The 20,471-nt window shown below is 49.9% G+C and overlaps 3 protein-coding genes across 6 annotated transcripts; all 3 read left to right on the top strand.

Moving 5' to 3' along the window:
• The first annotated feature begins 491 nt into the window (after window positions 1-491).
• On the top strand, window positions 492-7,014 carry LOC143839172 (C-type lectin lectoxin-Lio2-like). Its single transcript, XM_077340997.1, has 6 exons — window positions 492-577; window positions 1,520-1,599; window positions 2,157-2,254; window positions 4,327-4,464; window positions 5,038-5,149; window positions 6,728-7,014. Exons 1-6 carry the CDS (start codon window positions 507-509, stop codon window positions 6,793-6,795), a joined length of 567 nt encoding a protein of 188 aa, XP_077197112.1. The 5' UTR covers window positions 492-506; the 3' UTR covers window positions 6,796-7,014.
• Window positions 7,015-8,048: 1,034 nt separating this feature from the next.
• Window positions 8,049-15,140, top strand: LOC143838741 (regenerating islet-derived protein 4-like). 4 transcript variants are annotated; one of them, XM_077340543.1, is made up of 6 exons: window positions 8,049-8,221; window positions 10,227-10,306; window positions 11,250-11,458; window positions 12,604-12,741; window positions 13,379-13,496; window positions 13,947-15,140. In XM_077340543.1, exons 2-6 carry the CDS (start codon window positions 10,243-10,245, stop codon window positions 14,012-14,014), a joined length of 597 nt encoding a protein of 198 aa, XP_077196658.1. In that variant the 5' UTR covers window positions 8,049-8,221; window positions 10,227-10,242; the 3' UTR covers window positions 14,015-15,140. The 4 variants fall into 4 exon arrangements, with proteins under 4 accessions (XP_077196658.1, XP_077196660.1, XP_077196659.1 ...); XM_077340545.1 differs by having other exon boundaries at window positions 8,144-8,221; window positions 11,250-11,347; XM_077340544.1 differs by lacking the exon at window positions 8,049-8,221 and adding an exon at window positions 8,238-8,398 and having other exon boundaries at window positions 11,250-11,347.
• Window positions 15,141-18,342: 3,202 nt separating this feature from the next.
• On the top strand, window positions 18,343-19,783 carry LOC143839171 (olfactory receptor 5V1-like). The gene has a single exon (XM_077340996.1). The coding sequence runs from the start codon at window positions 18,366-18,368 to the stop codon at window positions 19,329-19,331; it is 966 nt and encodes a 321-aa protein (XP_077197111.1). The 5' UTR covers window positions 18,343-18,365; the 3' UTR covers window positions 19,332-19,783.
• The last annotated feature ends 688 nt before the right edge of the window (window positions 19,784-20,471 follow it).

The raw sequence follows: 20,471 nt of genomic DNA, 5'->3' as shown, positions 1-20,471 counted from the left end.
CCCATCATTCAGCAGCATGAATATTCCATCACCTTTGCTACTCTGACAATAAGAGGCTAAATCAGGGGTAGTCAAACTGTGGCCCTCCAGATGTCCGTGTACTGCAATTCCCATGAGTGTCTGCCAGCATTTGCTGGTGGGGGGCTCATGGGAATTGTAGTCCATGGACACCTGGAGGGCCGCAGTTTGACTACCCCTGGGCTACAGGGACAAATGGCCATTCTTCCGTCCCAGGCATTTAATGGACAAGGTTTGGACCACCATAAGATCTTTCTGTTTGAGTTGGTACTTGGTGGACTAGTAGAGAAATGTTCAATTTTAGTTTCCCCTTAAGCTCACCCCAATGTGTGTACCAGGCAGATCTCCTTGACTGGTCAGCATACAAGAAAAACACCCCTTGATTATGAGACCCAACAAAGTCCCTTCTTGAATGACATCAGCGGAGACCTTGTGCAAACAGAGCCACAGACACACCACATTGTCTTGCCTATAAAAGAGACACCACAATGGTCATCGTGACAGGAGGCGGTGAGCTGACATCACACCCGGTCTTCCCACCCGCTGGACCGACAGAAAGGTGAGTAGCTGCACAAGCCGACCTCCCTCTGCATCTTCCCTGGGACTTTGCAGCGTAGCCTTTGCCAACCTTTGGACCTTGGAGGAACCCCTGAAATATTGTTGAGGCTTTGGGTGACCCTGGAAGGGGTGGAATGCCGAAATATGTGAGAGCCAGCCAGCTAATTGTTCGATTGATTGATCATGTTCCATTTTTCCATTGTGGAGAAAGCGTCTAGGCCGGTAGAGCAGCAGGGGAAGTGGGCTCCAGAGGCCATCCAAACCTCTGGGAAAGGCCACATGACCCCTGGGTAACTCTTGTGTAACCCTGCGGTTCCCCTGAGCCCTAGTTGGTTGGGAATCCCTGTTATAGCAGCTGCCTCCTTGTAAGTAGAGTCTCTGGTAGGGGAATTTCCCTGCCAAGGTGGCATCCCTTTAAACCATGCCGGTCTTCAATACAATGCAGGTCAGAGGAAAGCCCAGGTCAGAGGAAAGGGGTATTGTGTTAAGGGATCGCTTTGAAAGACTGGGTTTGGATCAGCACCTTGGTGCTCAGCAAGTCCCACTCTTCCTTATAAGCGATGGGAGGCACAAAGCACAGAAATGGATAGCGATGTGGTCAGAATTCAGAATCACGCGCAGCGCTGGAAGAGACCACAGAGGGGCCTCCAGTCCAGCCCCCTCCTTCCTGGGGACATAAAAACCACACGCTCCTGAGAGGTGCTCATCCAGTCTCCTCCGGGAGACTTCCAGGAGAGGAGACTCGGCCGCCCTCTGAGGTGGCATCTTCCACCCACAACCAGCCCGCACCCTCAGGAAACGTTTTCGACTGTTTAAACGTCACTCTTTCCCTGTAATTTGGATCCACTTCTCCCAGTCCTTGTGCCCCTGGCCGTTCCCAGGGTGAAGTTTTCCTGCCGAGCTCATCTCACCTCGTGCCGCGTTCTCCCTTTCCCTTTCTCAGGACGGAAGGAAAGAAGATGGGATTTTTCTCCTCTGGTCTTGTTTTGCTCGCCTTTGCTGCCACGGGCCATTTCCACAAAGGTGAGGTCCTGCAGGGTCTCCGAATCAGAAGCTACTGTGCATTCAAGCCTAGAGAGGTTGACCCCAAGCGCTTCAGAATGCTGTGCCGCCTAATTGCTCCTGATGCACGGCAAGTCTAGACCTGAAGGCGCTCCAGAATGTCCTGGCCTGACCAGCCTGGCTCGGGTCTTGCAGACTTGATGGAGCTGACCTCTCTCCGGTTTGGCCTTCCCCCTTTCCTAGCAGGATTACCTTTCCGGGGAGTCTGGTCTTCTCCTAATGTGACCCCAGTACGACAGCCTCAGTTTAGGCTTGGCTTGATCTAGAACCCACTTGCTCGTCTTTTTGGTGCAAACCTCCCCGTGAACACATTTCACAGGAATCAACTTTCTCCCGGCCAGCTATGGACATTCATCGCCCAGCTCTCCTGCTCTGACAAAGGAGCAACGAATCCTGCAGTGTGCATTAACTGGATCTTGGTTGCCAGCAACACAGCCATCCCAACCTCCTTCTTCATTGTCAGCTTTCCAGTTGTGCCATTCCCCTTCTAACTGACCACCCCTTGTCTCTTTCCACAGGTGCAGACAATGTGCTTTCATGCCACAAATACTGGGTGTACAGCAACGGTTACTGCTATAGACTGTTCCTGAAAGCATTGCCCTGGCACGAGGCAGAGGTAACTGGGGTTTCTTGGCCTCCCAGGCTGTCTTCAAGGGCAGCCCAACCTAGAACGCATTGCAGTAGTTTGGCCTTCCAGGTTGTCTTCAAGGGCAGCCCAACCTAGAACGCATTGCAGTAGTCTAGATATTTCCAGGGCATCCACCACAGTGTCACGGCCCTTTTTCCCCTCGGAAGGCCACAGCTGGCTCACAAGCTGAGCTGGTGAAAGGTGCGCCTGACCACGACCACGGCCTGAGTCTAGGAGCTCCAAGCCAGGATGGTGCCATGATCAGAGTCTCAGTGTAGAGCCTGGAAGATCCGGGTTTGGCCCCTGTTCTGCCAAGGAGGCTTGCTCAGTGACCTTCGGCCTGTCATGCAGGAGAATGATGTCAACTGCTTTGGGTCCCACTGGGAGGCAGGTGGGGCAGAAGTAAGTAAATGTAGGGAGACGACAGCCGTGTCCTGGAGAAGAGTGTGGGGGAAGGGTGGCCTATTTGGACTGGGCTTGGCCCCAAATAGTCCCTTCAGGAAAAATAGATTTCCAGAGTTGCAGAGCGTTTGCAGTTATTGATTACCTTTTGTGGATCAAAAGGAATAATCTTTACTAGGAAAGATTATACACAAATAAATATCATGCTCATCTGCTTCAGTCCCCTCATTGAAGCAATATAGAGAAACTTAGAAAGTTTTCCCCAAAGAAACACAGAAGAAACCCTTTGGCTGGCTTGTGTGCAGGTCTACACGCCAACACATGAGCCGATGGAGGGAGCTCAGAGACTAAATGGAGAACCCTTCTACCTTCCAAGGCAAAGATACTTCTCTTCCTGGAGAGCAGGAAGTGGGTGGTGGCCTCAGCTTAAACAAAGGAATTTCCTAGTCATGTGGAAAATTCAAAGTGCATGTCTAGAAAATTGGTTGCTATCCCAGCAGTGACCATCTAGTGTCTCTAGTGAGCAGACAGGTACAAATTTGCAGGTTAACAACCACCCTGCAAGGTTGACTTCACCAAATTACTTTCCGGTTGCAATTCCAACAAGGAGTCCCCTCCGTTGGTTTCTTCCAACCAAAACCATGCCCATTTGGTCAGGATTGAGGCCCATTCTGCAGCAGGATCAATGTGGCAAATTGATCACAGAAAGAAAAAATGCAATTTAAAATAGTGGAATTCGTCGTTATGCATACCTGCCTTTGTAGTGGAATCCAGCTGCGTTTCAATCGTTTCCCACGGGTTTCCAGTCTCGGCAAAAATCGCTATCCAGGAAGCGATATTTGCCGAGCTTTGTCTCGCCCATGGCCATCAATCAAACGAGCAGCCAATGGGTGGCCGTTATCATGCTCCCGAAAAGCCCCTTTCCCTTTAAGGCAGGTTTTAAAAAATTAAATAAAAACACACATTGCAACGAATCTGCGTTGATTCGTTTCAATGGAGAGACCCATCTAGCTGGCAGGTAGCATGTGAGCTGCCGTTTCATCGTTGCCACGCTCCCCTGAGTGAAAAAAAATCCCCCCTCCCCGTGCACGGGCGCGATTTTCGGCCGAAAATAAAGGGACAGCAAACGGGGCTGTGTGGTGCTTGGTGACTTAAAACAGCTCTGGGGAGGGACTGCAGCCGGGGAAGCCTCACTGGGTGAATGAAGGCTCGCCGGTTCGTTGCTCTCCGCTCGCTCCGAGAAAAAAAATGGCGATCGTTTTGCCAGATGATCAGAGGAGCGAGCCAGGTGGAGGGACTTTGCTGAAACCGCAACAATGGTAACGCACAGAGCTTTTTCGAAACTGTTGCAGATTGGTTGCACGAGTGTAGAGCTTTCCAGAGGGTGAATCCACTTTTTGGGATTTCCCTGGAAGCGCTACAACGAAGCCCTTCTAGCGGGACTGTTTCAGGAGTGTGGCAGATTGTGTACGACGTTGTGCATAACTGCATTTTAGTAGCGATTACAATTTGCCACACTCCTGCTACAATGAATCTGTGCGGAATGGGCCTGAGTTTCGACTTCAACTGCCCCCAGGCACCACTTTGTGGTCTCCGTATGTCCCAGTTCTTCTTGCCTTTATGCATCAAAAGGAAATGTCTCTGTTTCTGTCTCCTAGCTAAAGTGCCAATATTACAGTGAAACGGGCCACCTGATCTCCATCACTGATGCACATGAAGCAGCTCTAGTGGAAGGGCTCATCAAGGCTGAGAAATACCTCAACGAAGTCTGGATTGGGATGTATGGCTACATCGAGGTGAGCGCCTACTCTTCCTTCCTTCCTTCCTTCCTTCCTTCCTTCCTTCCTTCCTTCCTTCCTTCCTTCCTTCCTTCCTTCCTTCCTTCCTTCCTTCCTTCCTTCCTTCCTCCCTCCCTCCCTCCCTCCCTCCCTTCCTTCCTTCCTACCTTCCAGATTTGAGGCCTCTTCTCTTAACCACAACACCAGGCTGGCTTCAAATGTGGGACTAAGCGAATCAAGAAACAAGCCCAGCTCTTTCCCAGAGCAGACATGCAGAAATAAAGAAACAGAATCAGTGAAAAACCTACTTCTCTCCACCGAAAATGTTTAGGCTCCAATGTTCAATTTAATTAAAAAGGAACTTCAGGGTGGGCGGACTGTAGAACACAAGATCAGACCCTGGTTAAAATAAGAAAGCGGAGGGGAATTCTGGGGGTCATGACAGGACCCCTTTGCTGTTTCTGGCATCTACCTGACTTGATCCCTGCGCCAGGCCTAACCCCCAGGCCCTGTTGACCTCAACCGTGGCTTTTTAAGGGGCGCAGACTCTTCCTTTCCTAACCCAAACCTGTTTCCTACCAATGCCCTTAGGAAGCAGTGTGGGTTGACAGTGCAGAGAGTGACTTCGCATCCTGGGGGCCTGAGGAACTCAACCTTTCAAATGACGCCCATTTCTACTGTGTCCGTCTTATTTACGTCAAAGGTACGGCTGGTCAGCATGAAGGTGGGCAGGGGGGAGTCACTCAGCTGGGCCCCTGACGGAGGTGGGTCAAGCAGGGAGGGGGGAGAAGGGGCGGTTCTCACTCCAATCCCATATTTCGGTTGCTGGGGCATCAGGATTAACTTCCTGGATGGTCTGAATTGCAAGATCTCTTGAACTTATGTTTATACATGACTTCCAGGGGATCCTTGTGGCGGAATTATTTTGGCATATGTCCATATAAATGAGTGAGCTCAGACTGCTGCAACTCCGTTGGAAATGGAACCAACGAACACACCCAAGCAGCCTCGTACGGAATCAGGTGTTGCTGCTTGGCCATTGGTCTTCCAACATCTTGCATGGGCTGCAGCCCCCCTTCCTGATATTGCACCATTGTCTGTTTTAGCTGGTAGAGGCTCTCCAAGAGCACAACCTTCCCCAGCAACTGCTGTACCTTCTTGATGGTGTAGGTCAGCCTTGCTCAACTTTTGAATGGTTGAGAAACCCCTGAAACATTCTTCAGGCTTCAGGAAACCCCAGAATTGGCACAATGGTGCAGAACATGGTTGGGAAGCAGAGCTGTGGACACGCCCACCCGGGGCCCCTCCCCTCCCCACCCCCTCCAGGCCCATCATTGGCCATTTTGGGAAGGGGGAAACGGATCAACATGACCACAAATGGCCATATCACCTGATCAGTTTAAGAATTTTTCAAAGAAAAAAATATTAAAAATGAATTAACTCCCACCCATTCCAGGACCATCAAGAAACCCCAGGGCTTCACAAAACCCTATCTGAGAAAGCCTGTTGTAGATAGGGATGCCCAGAACTGGACGAGGGGCCGTCTGCACATGAAGCCTGTGTGGTACCTGTGAGCCATGAGCCTCCCAAGCACCTGAACCTGCGTCCTGTTCAGTCCAGGGCTTTCTGCTCCAGCCGGAAGCAACTCTTCAAGGTCCCAGGCTAAGAGTGGCCCTTCTGAACAGGCCACCCGGGCGGCTTTCTCATGGGAGGAGTTGGTGTTTGAACCTAGTGCTGTGGACAGAGCGTGTGTCTTTCTCTGAGCTCAGCCCCCATTCCCCTCAGGCTCTGAGGACAGGCACGACCTGAGACCCAGGGTTTGTTACCGTTTCCTTGTCTCCAGGGCAATGGAAGAGGCATTGCTACCATCTAGCTCTGGGTCCCCAGGACAGTGTCCTCTGAAACCGCCACACTGACCAGCCCCTTTCCTGGTACCCACCCATTGTTTGTAAAAATTGGGTGGGCCAGGTGACCTGTTTGCCCAGCCAGGCCTCTGACTGGCCACAGTAAATTTGACCGGCTATGCAATTTGTAAAAGTATTGCTTTGGCAGAAGCTGCCACCTAACGCAAGTGTCTTCATTGTGTGATTGAAGGGAAGCTGCGGAAGCCATTTTGTGACTGGCTCCGCCTTCTTCAGCAGCCATTTTGAGTCTTTGCTCGACAGGCTATGACAGAATTCCAAAGGTGCCCACAGGCTGAAAAAGTCCCTATTCTAAATCAAAGCCGGTGGAATTTACTCCAGTGTGAGACAACAATCCAATTTCTCTTTTTTCTTTCTAGGGCACTCAAGGTGGGTGATTGCAAACTGTGATACTCCACGAGCACATATCTGCAAGTATGAACTCTAGTGCATGCAGCTGAGTCTCCATCTGAAAGTGCTCCATATCTGAGGAGAACCCACAAGGACGCGCTCTTCCGGCCGGGGAATCAGCACAGAGACACCCTCCTCCTCTCAATTCTCCTTTACTGGACTTCCCCCTCTTTGTAAGTTGGTTGCACGTTGGTTTGCTGTGGCTCCCTGGATGGCCAGTGAGCTGGACCTCAATAAACTTTGTTCCTTTAACAAACTTCCCAGTCTTCTTTCCCAGACACAGCAAAAACCCTGTCCAGTGAGGGAAACCGTGCTTTTGCAATGGAACATGAGATCTTCCAGTCCCTCTTCTTTGCTCTGGGAAAAGGCAAGAGGGTCTCATCATGCTCCATGAAGGTCAACATGGCATGATTCAGGCGACTGAGGGCCTCAGGTAGACAGTGTGGACACCCCTTTTAGGTTCCTGTGGAGGTGAGGAGTTTTGGGGCTCATGGCAGGACCTCCAAATGACATCCCTCCTTCTAGCAATCTGAAGGCACGCTAGTCAGGGATATGGTGGTGAAATGACACTGATTTTGGAGTTTGACTTTCTCTGTCAGGCTCTTCAGAAACCTCTCTGGTACTCAAAGTCTGAAGCCCTTCAAGACAGCCAGGGAGCTGGGGGGGTGGGAAGAGTTTTCTTAGAAGTAGCCTTGAACTTTTGGAATGAACTTACCATAGGATTAAGGTCATATCCTTCTGATATATGATAGGAATTCATTTAAAGAGGACCTATTATTAAAGCTTAAAGAGTATCTTACATCACTGACGAAGATACTGAAAACAAAAAAATACCTAGGTGTTCGTTTTGATGTTTCGGAAGTTTGAGGAATTGTTTATAGTGGAATAAACTGTTATTTGCCATCACCAGCTTTGAAAATCATTTCAACTCCCGTCTGACAGATCACCCAGTTGCATGTTCCACTCTGTGCTCTCGCTCACTCAAGATCGCTCACTTGGCCAAGTTCTTGAGTCTTCTTTAGGGTCAGGTGAGGGCATCATTCAACAATACAAATATTCCATCACCTTTGCTCCTCTGACAATAAGAGGCTAGATGGACCAATGGCCACCAGGCATTTAATGGACATGGGCTGGACCACCATAAGATCTTTGTATTAGAGCTGGTGCTTTGTGGGTCCAAAAAGTTGACAATCACAATCACCCTAAGCCCACCCCAAGAACTTTGAGTGTGTGCCTGGCAAATCTCTTTGACTTGTCAGAGTACAAGCAGAACTCTTCTCATTATTAGACCCAACAAAGTTCCTTCTTGAATGACATCAGCGGAGACCTTGTGTAAACAGAGCCACAAACAGACCACATTGTCTTGCCTATAAATGATCTACCACACGATGGTCATCGTGACAGGAGGCGGAGGGTGAGCTGACATCACACCCGGTACTCCCACCCGCTGGACCGACAGAAAGGTGAGTAGCTGCACAAGCCGACCTCCCTCTGCATCTTCCTGGGGACTTTATGGCCGCTGCCTCCTTGTAAGTGGAGTTTCCCGCCGGAGAATGCAAGTCAGAAGAAAGCCCATGGGTCAGGGATGATATGGCTGAACGCTGGATCACCCCCAGGGGCAGGCGCTATGAAAGAAGCAGGTGGGGAGCCGTGTTGGTCTGAAGCAGCAGAACAACGTTCACGTCCAGTCACAACGGCACCTTTACGTTTGATTTAACACAAGCTTTCGTGTGCATGCACACTTCGTCAGTTACAAGGAGATGACATTTCTTCAACCCTGACCTGCAAGGAGAGAGAGGGGGGTGGCTAATTGCTGGGAGGGGCTAGTTGCATGCATAAGAAGCTGAATGGCAGTAAATGATATATTTATTTAATTTCTTTATTTCAGTTTGTAAACTGCTCTCTCCACCGAAGCAACCTCAGGGTGGTGGACAGCATATAGACATAATAACACCATTTAATCATGTTAAATCTTTTATAAAAACCTAAAATTGGGCCCAAAAGTATAAGCCAGAATGCTGGGTGCAACGTGGTACAGGAGCGGGGGGGGGGGGGGCAATCTGATGTTAATAGAGATGCTAACTATTTTAGTTTGGTGGCAGCCCAAGAACAGCATAGTACAATTCTGGGTACAAACAGGAACGGAGAGGTTCAGATCGAGATTTATTAAAATACGGCTCCAAGCCAGCTGCAAAACTCACAACAAAGAGGGTTAGCATCTGCAGATGTGTGCTCTTTCAGTTACGTAGAAACAGATTTCTTTAAATGTTACATATATTGCACATATTAGTTGCCAGGAAGGGCTAATTAAACCTGGCCTCAACCATAGGCCTGGCAGAACACCTCCAGCATGGTGTAGAGCAGGGGCTTCTAATCTGGCAAGCTGGGTTTGATTTCCTGCTCCTCCACATGCAGCCAGCCAGGTGATCTTGAGCTCATCACAGCCTTGATAATGCTGTTTTCAAAGAGCAGTTTTTTTTCAGACCTCGCTCAGTCCCACCTACCTCACGGGGTGTCTGTGGTGGGGAGAGGAAAGGGAAGGCAATTGTAAGCCGCTTTGAGCCTCCTTTGGGTAGGGAAAAGCGGCATATAAGAACCAACTCTTCTTCTTCCATTTTGCAGGCCCTCTGGCATTGTTTAAGATCCCACTGGGCCCTGATCTCTTCAGGCAGAGCATTCCGCCAGGCCAAGGGACAGGCTCAAAAGAGCCCTGGTCCTGGTCAAGGCCAGTTTTATCTCTTTGGGGCCAGGGACCTTCAACAGATTTTTAACTACCTGAACTTAATTTTTTCTGGGGACTACAGGGGGGGGGGATTCTCAGACCTGGGTCAAGTCTGCACGAGGCCTTTTACTCACTCCCTCCTGTCTGTATTGAATTTGATCTCCATTTTGATTTTCGGTGCTGCAACATGCATGATTGATCCGGAGTGATCCTCCCTTTTGTCAATGATATCCAGGAGTGGCTATAACCTGCTATATTTGAAAAACTGCAATGTATAAGTGTAGATCTTTGCTTTTTGAGAATTAACTTCCTGCTCCGTGCCTGCAACACTGACGTAGCAAAGCAGTCTTCCCTGATTGGCCAGGGCGTCAGTTCAAAGACTTCTTGGTTCCCGGTTGCAAGGCTTCCCTCCCTCTTTTAAAGTGATTGCGCTCCAGAAGCCCACACTTCTCTCAGCAGAGATTTGCCTCATTCTCTGAGAGGCTGCTATTGGCTCAGGAGTTAAAAGAGAAGGAATAAAGCTCTAATGCTGGCTGGACTTCACTCGATCCCTTCACTCGACTTCACTGTACAGGGAGGCACCAGGTCTTCCTAGCCTGGCCTCAACCAAACGCCTCGTGGAAGAGCTCCATCTCGAAACTGTAATAGCTCCGTCAGGGCCCTCAGCTGTCAGGTCATTCCAAAGGGTAAGTTTTCCTTTTGTGCTCATCCCATCTCTTGTAATGTTCTCCCTTTCCTTTCCTCAGGACAGAGAAAACAAAGATGGAGTTTTTCTCCTCTAGACTGGCTTTGCTTGTCTTTGTGACCATGGGCCGTTTCCAGGAAGGTGAGCTTCTACAGAGTCTCTGAATCTGGAGCGACTGTTCATACGACACAAGAGAAGTTTATACCAAGCAATTCAGAATGAGTCCAAGAAAAGTGGGGGAGAATCAATGGGCCAAATGGTGTTTGTTAAGCCAGGGGTTGTCAAAAAACAGAGTGCAGAGTCCTTTGAACTAGTTTTATTACAATTGATTGCAGGAGCACCTGGTCTCTCTGTGAAGGCAGAGGATTCAGCTAAAAACAACAGCATAGTTATACCAGGGTTTTGTGAAACCCTGGGGTTTCTTGATGACCCTGAAGGGTTTTCCTAAATGAGCAAGAGTTAATTTTAAAATATATATTTTAAAACTGTTAAACATTTATTGGGCGATATGACCATCTATGGTCATGTCTACCCACGTCCCCCTCCCAAAATGGCCAGTGATGGGCCTGGAGGGGGTGAGAAGGGGAGGGGCCCTGGGTGGGCGTGGCCACAGCTCTGCTTCCCAACTACATCTACACCATTGAGTCACTTCTGGGGTTTCTCAAAGCTTGAAGAATGTTTCAGGGGGTGCTCAAGGGCAAAGACGTGGAGAAAGGCTTGTGTCTGCAAAGGAAGAACCAAAGATATCGAAAAATGCAGGTTTGATTGGTTCATGTCTGGCTGCCCAGAAGAATATGTTACCACTCTGGATAATAGTAGGGGAATCGTAAGGCCTGACTTACTTGGATAATTGTTTCTAACTCCTTCATGGCTGCCTTTGCCCGTTTCAATCTCTTTCCTGAGCAATTTCAATTCCTTCATCAATGTTAAAGCTGTGTCCTCTTGATGTCCGGCTTCGGCCCTTTCTCCTCACCCCTCCATCCCTGCCCACCACTAGGCATTCTGCACATTCCCCCCAATTCCGCCCCCACTGGAGCCCCCCTAGGGCAGCCTCTTCCTGACTCCCCTTTGCCTCCTCCCGTAGGTGCTGCCATCCCTCCTCCGTGCCACCTGGGCTGGGAGTACAGCATGGGCCATTGCTATAAGCTCTTCGTTGACAAAGCGCCATGGCTGGAGGCAGAGGTAACTGGCGTTCCGTGGCCTTTGGTGGACAGTGGTGGGAGCGCAATGGATCACATTTCCACTACCTGTGCCTGTCGGGAAGGGGAGGCAGCCTGGGTCTCGCCCCAAACGGTGAGCTCTTGGAAGGCAAGGGGGGTACACTGTTGGGAGACCCCCAGGCAAGACTCTGCAGAGGGAGGGTCAAACCGCTTCTGATACTCACTTGCCTAGAAAGCTCCATGCGGCCACCTGATGGGCACTGAAGTCCATGTCAGGAGTGGTTTCAGGATTCACGGGGCCCTAGCAGAGGAGAACTGCAGCAGGAGCAGCCAGACTGTGGGCAGAGGGGCCCCCACCGTGGAAAGGGGTGTCACTCTGAGTCTCCCTAGAGAGCATAAAGGAAGGAGGAAAGGGGCCTTGATCCCTAGGAGGGAGGAGAGCAGCTATGGCCCTGATCCATGGAGGGGAGGCGCCATGAGGGTCCCCTGGACGCTCAGGGCCCGTAGCATGTGGGACATGGATAACCAGGCCCTGCTCTAAATATGCCAGGTGGCCTCCAAGAGATTAAACCTCCTAGCAGGGAACAAGAAGAAAAGCAAAGTCCTGGGGTGGCCCATGGTCTGGAGACAGGAGAGCACCCCACTCCCATGCCAGCCAGGATGAGACCCAGTGGGATGGTCAATCACAGAATGCATTAGGAAAATATTTATTTATTATTTACCATTTACCATTTATTATTTATTATTTAGGCAGAAATAATAGGCCCTTTAGGCAGAAAGCTGCAATAGAATATTTATATTTATATTTATACTTATACTTATACTTATACTTATACTTATACTTATATTTATATTTATATTTATATTTATATTTACAGGCCCTTGCTGAGTGGGGGTGGGAAGGGGAGTGGGTTATATATTTATTATCCGCCATCTTGATATTGTGTTTTAATTATGTCTTAATGGTTTTTTATGGGATTTCCCTGTTTCATGGATTTTTGTAAACCGCTGCGAGATCTTCGACCGTGGTGGAATAAAAATAAAAATAAAAATATTCGGAGAGGGTGCAATTCCGCTCAGAACAGGATCCCCCTCTGTTTCTGGGCCAGACCTCCTTCCAACCAGAATCGTGTCCATGTGGTTAGGATTAAGTTTTAGCCTGTGATCCCTCATCTGTCGCCAAATTGCCCCCAAGGCACCGCTTTACGCTTTCTGTCCGTCCCACCTCTGGGCGCCATTCTTGCTCAGAAGAGCCAATTCCCCGCTGTTCCCTCTCAGCTCGAGTGCCAGGATTACAGCAAAAGTGGCCACCTTGTCTCCATCCTTCACCTCCGTGAAGTCTCCGTGGTGGAGGAAGTGGTGAAGGGCCAGGGGCACGAGAGCTGCCTCTGGACTGGGCTGTTTGCTGATAACACGGTGAGTGCCTGCCTGCCTGCCCCCCGGGGCTTCCTCCGTTTCTTGGGAAAGGGCTTTTCTAGAATGACAGAGCCATGAGTGAAGCACCAGTGATTTGAAGGCGTGGAATTCAGAGTGGTTATTTTAAACTTAGGGAAAATTGGTTTAAAAGGTGGCCTTTATCTGCCTACCTATCATTATCTTGGGGGGTTATTGAAAAGTTTAACCTTTCAGCTGTGCAACTGTAAAGAACAGAAATAAAGGTGGTTTGCCAGTGCCTTCCCCCCAGCAGCAAGCTGGGTACTCCTTTTACCGACCTCGGAAGGATGGAAGGCTGAGTCAACCTTGAGCCGGCTGCTGGGATTGAACTCCCAGCCTTTATTCAATTTAATTATAAAAATGTCTGTGTGCACGCGCATGCATTGAGCACAATTTAAGACACTGGTTAAACTGGGAAAGCAGTGAAGAATTCTGGAGGTCACACTAAGACCCCATCACTGTTTTTGGTGAAGCACATGAGAAGCACATGGAATTTGATCCATGCCCTGAACCCAGCCCCCTAGCTGTATTGACCACTTCCATGGCCTTGCCCAGGAACCATTCACAGAATCCTGGACTCTTCTTTTCCTAATCCAAACTTCTTTCCTGTCCACACCAGAAGGGGCTCTGGCAGTGGACTGACCACTCAAAGTACAATTATGCCGCATGGGCAGCTGGAGAACCCAAGTATCAAGGGAAAGACAAGGTCTTCTGCGTCCAGCTTTCTCTTGTCAATGGTAAGGCTGGTCCCTATGAAGGTGGGGGGTGGTCGGGTCACTCAGCTGGACACCTTGACAGATGTGGGTCATGCAGGGATGGGGGCGAAGGGCAGTTCTGAATCTGGATTAATTTATTGGATGATCTGACTGGCCAGATCATTTTCAGAAATGTTTGAATATTATTTCATGCAGAATTATTTTAGGATAAAGACATATGAATCAAAGTTTGATTTCAGGGGCACCTTGAAGACCAAAGAAGTTAGATCAGGGGCATGAGCGTTCATGGGCATGGACACCTCTTACACCTGGAATTAAAAGCTTGCTTATATCCAGGAATCAACTTTATTGGCCTTCAAGATATCAATAAATTAAATAATAACAATAATAGTAAAAGCTTGAAATCCAACATTGTCCTGGCTCCAGTTCAGTGTGAAACAACAATCAAATTTCATTTTTCTTTCTTTCTAGGGCCATCGGAGTGGGTAGTGGCCGACTGTGATATTCCGCAAGCATACGTCTGCAAGTATGCTCCCTAGGGGATGCCGTCGATTCTCCGGGTGGACTGAAAGTGCTCCATTTCTGAGGAGAACCCACAAGGACAAGCCCTTCAGGGCAAGGAATTGGCACAGAGACGGACGGCCTCCTTCCATCAGAAAACCCAGATCAATTCCCCTGTATGGGGGTTCCCCCTCTCTGAAGTGTGTCTATCTGCTTTAGGCCTCCTAGATGTACAATAAACCCCATCCTCATCCCCTTCGAACAAGCCTCCCCTTCGTATTTCACAGGCACAGCAAAAGTCCTCCCCACTGAAGGGAGTCAGGCTACCAAACTTAATTGACATCTTCCAGGCCCTCTTCGTTCCCAGAGGCAGGAAGGTCTACCCAGCATAGAAATTTAATAAATAAATAAATAAAGAGGCTGCCTTTGATGTTGGACTTTTTGGAGGTTACATCCCACAGAGGTTCTTCCCTCCCCAAATGCCTCCTTCCCTGGCTCTGCCCTGAAATCTCCAGGGATTTCTCAACTTGGGGCTAGCAACCCTGCACACACGCACTCTCCCTGGCTGTGGGGCAGGGGTGCCCCTGCTCCTTGGGGCTGGGGCAAGCCCAAAAGAAAGTCTCCAGACTGCGGCTGTCATCTCCACCGGCAGCCCCTGGAGGTAGAGAAGAGTACAAACTGCACAGAGATGACACTCAAGGCCAGACCTTCAGGCCAGCTGGGAAAGAGGTGAGAAGCACAGGTGGAGAAAGCTCCCTCTTGCAGGCCCTGCAGAACCGTTCTGACAACAGCCTCAGCTCTTCCGGGAGCTCATTCCATCAGGTCGGGGCCAGGACCAAAAAGGCCTTGGCCCTGTTTCACAGTTAGACATTTGGACACCGTTAGAGAAACTTATGTGCAGCTCCAACACCAATGTCATATTTTTTCTTTATCTAATCTCTCCCCCACTTCTCAAAATATGTTGCTTAGTTGCTGGATTTTAAGTTTCCCCCTTTGCTTCTTCTTCTGTTATTACTACTATTATTATTATTATTACTATTATCATTATTACTATTATTATTATTTCCCCTGTAAAGATTTTTTATTTTTACAAAAGAATGTCATTGGACTTAATTATTACAGATCCATTCTGTTTGATGCTTCAATAAACGGAAGGAGACTGTGGACCACGCTGGTGTGCATTCTTTCTTTCTTTCAGTTTTGTTCCAAATTCCTGATGGAGACCTTCATGCTCCTCTCAGCACAGCCCCTCCCTGTTTTCCCTCGAGGACGGTTAGGACTCCCGCTCTCTCCTTTCTGATACACACAACATTGTTTCTCATCCCCATAAAATTATTTTTATGCAGCTTGGTGCTCTGCTCCTTTGCGTATTTAAACGCTGGCCGCTCATCTTGCACCCACATGGGAGGGTGCCTTCCTCTGGGCTCTCCCTCCACCGTCCTTGCTCCCCGTGGACTTCCTCGCACCGAAGCATCTCAAGGGGCCACTTACTGCACAAGCCACCCTCTCCTCCCCGTCGCCTCACACAGCACGAGGCAGGCAGGCAGCCGATGCGCTCTTGGGCAAGCAGGGAGGTTTTGAGGACAGGCTTGGAAGCTCGGAGGGGTCAGAGACCCTCCTGAGTTCTGCCCCACCAACATCCAGGGTGCCAGCTGGGAGCGGAGGTGGGTGCCGCATAAAGAGCTGCCGATTTCTACAGTTACGGGCTGGAGCTGGATGGCACCATTTCCTGGTGGGGGAGAAGGGATCCTTCCATGACTGACTGAGTGGCCAGTAATTCGAGGACTGGTGAGTTCCCAGAATTGTGGGAAATAGTTCAAGAGGAACCGTGGCTGTAGGGCGGAAGGGCTTCAAAAGGATCCATCCAGGCAAGGAGAATGGAGTTCATTTGTAAAATGGGTGGCAGGGGGGTGGGGGGTGGGGGGCAGCTCACCTTCATGCATTTCTTGGCAGGGCCTGACCTAGCAGTGCCTACACAAAAAGTCCCTTGGCCACTGTGCTGGAAAGTGAACGGGAATCACTGTGGCATTAATTAACCTGCTCAGAATCAGAATCACACACAGAGCTGGAGGAGACCCCCAAGAGCCACCCAGTCCAGCCCCCCCCTCAGACCTTCTTGGGGACTTAAAAGTTGCACTACCTGACAGGTGCTCCTGCAGTTTCCTCCTAAACCTTACCATCACCCTCCGAGGCAGCATACGCTGCCTACAAAAGATCTCACCAACAGAAAATGCTTCTGAATATTTACAAGAAGCCTCCTTTCCCATCGTTTGAACCCCTGGCCCCTAGTCCTCATCTCAAAAGCAGCAGTGAATAAGCTGGCCTCCCTTTGACCTCGTTCAGCCCAGCTGTCCCATTCCCCGCTGCCCTCCTCCAGGCTGACCAGACCCAGCTCTCTCACCCTTTCCTTGACACTTCCTTGCAGTCACAAACCTTGTCCAGCCCTCTCAATGACCATCTCTTTCTGATTTCTTGGTTGCTGTCTCCAATTTGGTCAACGAAGGAGCCGAGGCACAGGAATTCTCGGTCTGTTTCAAGTTCTTCATCGTCAGCCTTAAATGTGGAGCTCCTCTGTCGCCACTGCTTCTGTGCCTCCGTAATATGGCTCACCTGGAGGGGAATGGGACCAGGGAAGTCCTAGTTTTGGTGTGACCTTGGGCCGTCTTGAAAAACTGAAAACTGTTCAGAAACTTCAGCTGGAACAAAACACAGCAGCCAGGTTGTCCCCAGAGGCCCCAGGCTGGACACTCTGGCTTGGCTGCTCATTCTCGTCTGGGCACAATTCCAAGTGCCAGTTTTGACCTGTGAAATTCCAGCATATGGTCCACGGGCAGGAACTGGCCTGTCCACGGCCCTTCTCCAACCCACGAGAACCTGGTCAGCCCTTTGACTGCCAGATGGCAGGGGCTGCTGGGCATCACACCCCTGAATCCTGCTCCAGGGATGACATTGAATGGGCAGTGGAGGAGGGAGGATGGGCATCCAGGGCAGGCTGGAAGAAAGGGAAGGTTTGCCTGCGCCCTCTCCTAGACCTGCCGTTCCTTTCAATGGCAGGCATGCCCAGCCCGACAAAGTGTCATTCCTGTCGGATGTGGCCCTCATCAGAAATGAGTTCAACCCCATGTTCTAAATAACATGGGTGGGGAGGGGGGCTTGAAGGACCACACCCCCCTGTATTCTCCAGCCCATCACCCAAGATCCCTTTCTGAGGTCCCTTTTATTATTATTATATTTGATAAGGTTGTGAGCTGCCTTTGAGGAGGGGGGGCATAGAAATGTGACAAGCAAATAACCACGCAACCTGTTGCTCTCTGATACCCCCCCCCCCCCTTCAGAGGTGATGAACAGACCCAGGGCTTTCCCAGAGCAGGTTTGTGATCTCCAACCACAGAGATCTCCTGGAGGAAGCAGCTGCTTTGGACGGTGGAACCTGTTTCATCACACTCCCTGCAGTCCCTCCCCTTCCCAGACTCTCCAAGCTCCATGCCAAAATCTGCAAGAATTTCCCCACCCAGAACTTGCAGCCAATGGAAACAGCATCCTGCCCTCCTCCAAGTGACAACCTTCCAAATACTTAAAAAGGGCTATCATGTCCCCTCTCATTGTCATTTGGAGGAGGGCAGGATGCTAGATATCAGGAAAACATTTTTCACAGTCAGAGTAGTTCAGCAGTGGAATAGGCTGCCTAAGGAGGTGGTGAGCTCCCCCTCACTGGCAGTCTTCAAGCAAAGGTTGGATACAAACTTTTCTTGGATGCTTTAGGATGCTTAGGGCTGATCCTGCATTGAGCAGGGGGTTGGACTAGATGGCCTGTATGGCCCCTTCCAACTCTATGATTCTAGGATTCTATGATTTTGGCTTCTAGGGAGAAGCTTGATTTGATCTGGAACCCACTGATTGGTTTGTTGGGCGAGCCTTAAAACTCTCCCCCAACACCACATTTCAAATGAATGAAGTTTCTTCCAGCCAGTTATCTTCATTGTCCATGAATGAAGCAGCACAAATAATCTTTATCTTGGTCAACAACACATCCTTGCACTTGAGAATCTCTTCTAGCTCCTCCATGGCTGCCCATCCCAGTCTCAGTATCCTTCTGATATCCTGGGCTGAGTCTGCACTTACTTTATTTTTTCCGCTGTGGATCCTGCTGAATTGAGATTGATCTGAACTCGGGTCTTCCCCCAAATGAAACAGAAAGTGTTCTGCATTAGATTAGGGAAGCTCAGAGGAGGGAGACAGGCTAGCCTTTGGCAGTGGGTGGCCCAAGGAAAACATTTGGCTGCATAGCAGAGTAGCAATTTGAACCCCAGTCACTGCCTCTTACCACTGTGCCCTACTGTTTCTCACGGAGCTCCCTTTCTCTCCTGACAGAGGCATCCTCCCCGTGCCATGGCTGCAGACAATGACACCCAGGTGCGCGAGTTCATCTTCTTGGGCTTCTCCATCTTCCCAAGCCACCCAGCCATCCTCTTTGTCGTGTTTCTGGCTGCCTACCTGGCCATTGTGATGGGCAACCTCATGATAGTGATTCTGGTGGTTGTGGAACCCAGCCTCCAGACCCCCATGTACTTCTTCCTCGGCCACCTCTCCTGCTTGGACATCTGCATCTCCACCGTGACCATCCCCAAGATCCTCGTCAACTTCCTGTGCCGACAAAACACGATTTCGTACAAGCAATGCCTGGCACAAACGTTCTTCCTGATTGGCTTTGCGGGCTGCGAGCCAGCTCTGATGGCCATCATGGCCTATGACCGCTACGCCGCCATCTGCAGGCCCCTGCACTACTCTCTCCTCATGAGTAAGAGGGTGTGTGTCCAGCTAGCCTCTGCCACTTGGGCCTGGGGCTTCCTCGACTCGGCGGTTCATGCTGGCTTGGCTTCCCGGTTGTCCTTCTGTGGAGCCAATCAGATCCCGCACATCTTCTGTGACGTCCCGCCTCTGCTACAGATCGCCTGCAGTGACACACGCGTCAACAAACTGGCCAATCACATCACAAGCCTCTTTGTGGGCCTGTGCCCCATCCTCTTCATCGTCCTCTCCTATGTCTGCATCTTGGCCTCCATCCTGCGGATTCGCTCCGAAGGTGGCCGGCGCAAAGCTTTCTCCACCTGCGCCTCACACCTCACCGTTGTCGTCCTCTGCCTTGGAAACGGCTTCCTGAACTACAACATGCCAAGTTGTTCCCTGGAAATCGACACTCTGGTCTCAGCCATGTTCTGCATAGTTGCCCCCCTGCTCAACCCCCTCATCTACTCCCTCCGCAACAAGGAGGTGAAGGGGGCCTTCAGGAAGGTCCTGAGCAAGTGGTCCGACTCCGTTGCATCTCTGCTGGCCAACCTCCCTTGGCTCTGCTGAGCACAGTGTTGCCCAGAATGGCCGTGCACAGCCTCACTTTAACAATGTGGGACTTTGGAAGCAAATGACAGCTTCCTTTTTTGTTGTTGCTCGTGTTGCAGAAGTAATGAGGTCTTGCAATCACAGCAGGAAGGCCCCAAACCGTACAGCACTGTGGTGCCCAAAGCAGGCGCACCCTGTGCTACCAGATGAGCCACCTCTGGGTGTGCATCCAGAATTCAGATCCGAGCACATGTTGCCATTTCACAATGTTGTGAGCTGCCCCAAGCCTTTGAGGAGCGTAGAAATGCGAAAAATAGGTAAATACTCAGAAGGGCAATTAATCTCAAGGACATGTGCTCTACTTTTTAACTTTGGGACTAGCTAGGCCCCATCCTGCCATCATATTGGACAGTCCCATGATGTGAATCTGTTCTTTCCTTTAATTTCCTACCATCCTTAACATTTCACAGTAACAAATGTATGCATGTATGTATGTATGTATGTATGTATGTATGTATGTATGTATGTATGTATGCATCCATGTATGTATGTATGTATGTGTATATATTTTCATTTATATACCGCCCCTTTCAGAGTGGCCGTCTTGGGGCAATGAAGAACATAATAAATGACATTTGAACAATAAATTACATAAACCGTCATCAAAGTTAATTTTAAAAGTTAAAAATGTGTGCTTGCCTGCAGCGGGTCTATTTTCTCTTGAACATCTCACCCAATAGCAGGGAACTGGCTGGAGGGGTTGGGGAGAGGGGAGGGGGCCAAGCGGAGGGAGGCCCAGCAGACACTTAGTCATTCTGGTTGGCCTGAACCCTAGATCTGGTGGAAGAGCTCTGTCTTGCAGGTCCCGAAGATCTTGGAAATTTCTGTCAGGGCCGGGATGTTCTTGGGAAGCTCATTCCCCCAGGCAGGAGTGGAATGAGCTCCCCAAGAACATCACAGCCGTGACTTTGTGCCCAAGATATACGGATTTAAATTATTTTGTTAAAAATGTGTGCTCGTGGGAACAGCTGAGTGTTAGCCTCTGTCTCTTCTCCTTCTTCCAAACCCACCTCATGCTATGTACAATCTTCACGAAAGAAGCTTTTCCCCATCCACTGTGCAGGGCTCCATGAAGCCACGAGAGGGTGGAAGCCCCTC

This window comes from Paroedura picta, chromosome 5 (assembly GCF_049243985.1).
Source record: "Paroedura picta isolate Pp20150507F chromosome 5, Ppicta_v3.0, whole genome shotgun sequence".
Lineage (NCBI taxonomy): Eukaryota > Metazoa > Chordata > Lepidosauria > Squamata > Gekkonidae > Paroedura > Paroedura picta.
Note: the sequence above shows the minus strand (reverse complement) of the source record. Positions and strands in the feature narration are given on the sequence as shown.

Coding starts and splice junctions, on each gene's coding strand:
- LOC143839172 (XM_077340997.1), top strand. CDS start 507: ATGGTCATCGTGACAGGAGGCGGTGAGCTGACATCACACCCGGTCTTC. Junction 578..1,519: donor CCCGCTGGACCGACAGAAAG/GTGAGTAGCTGC, acceptor TCCCTTTCTCAG/GACGGAAGGAAAGAAGATGG. Junction 1,600..2,156: donor CACGGGCCATTTCCACAAAG/GTGAGGTCCTGC, acceptor CTCTTTCCACAG/GTGCAGACAATGTGCTTTCA.
- LOC143838741 (XM_077340542.1), top strand. CDS start 8,349: ATGGCTGAACGCTGGATCACCCCCAGGGGCAGGCGCTATGAAAGAAGC. Junction 10,307..11,249: donor CATGGGCCGTTTCCAGGAAG/GTGAGCTTCTAC, acceptor CTCCTCCCGTAG/GTGCTGCCATCCCTCCTCCG. Junction 11,459..12,603: donor CCTGGGTCTCGCCCCAAACG/GTGAGCTCTTGG, acceptor GTTCCCTCTCAG/CTCGAGTGCCAGGATTACAG.
- LOC143839171 (XM_077340996.1), top strand. CDS start 18,366: ATGGCTGCAGACAATGACACCCAGGTGCGCGAGTTCATCTTCTTGGGC.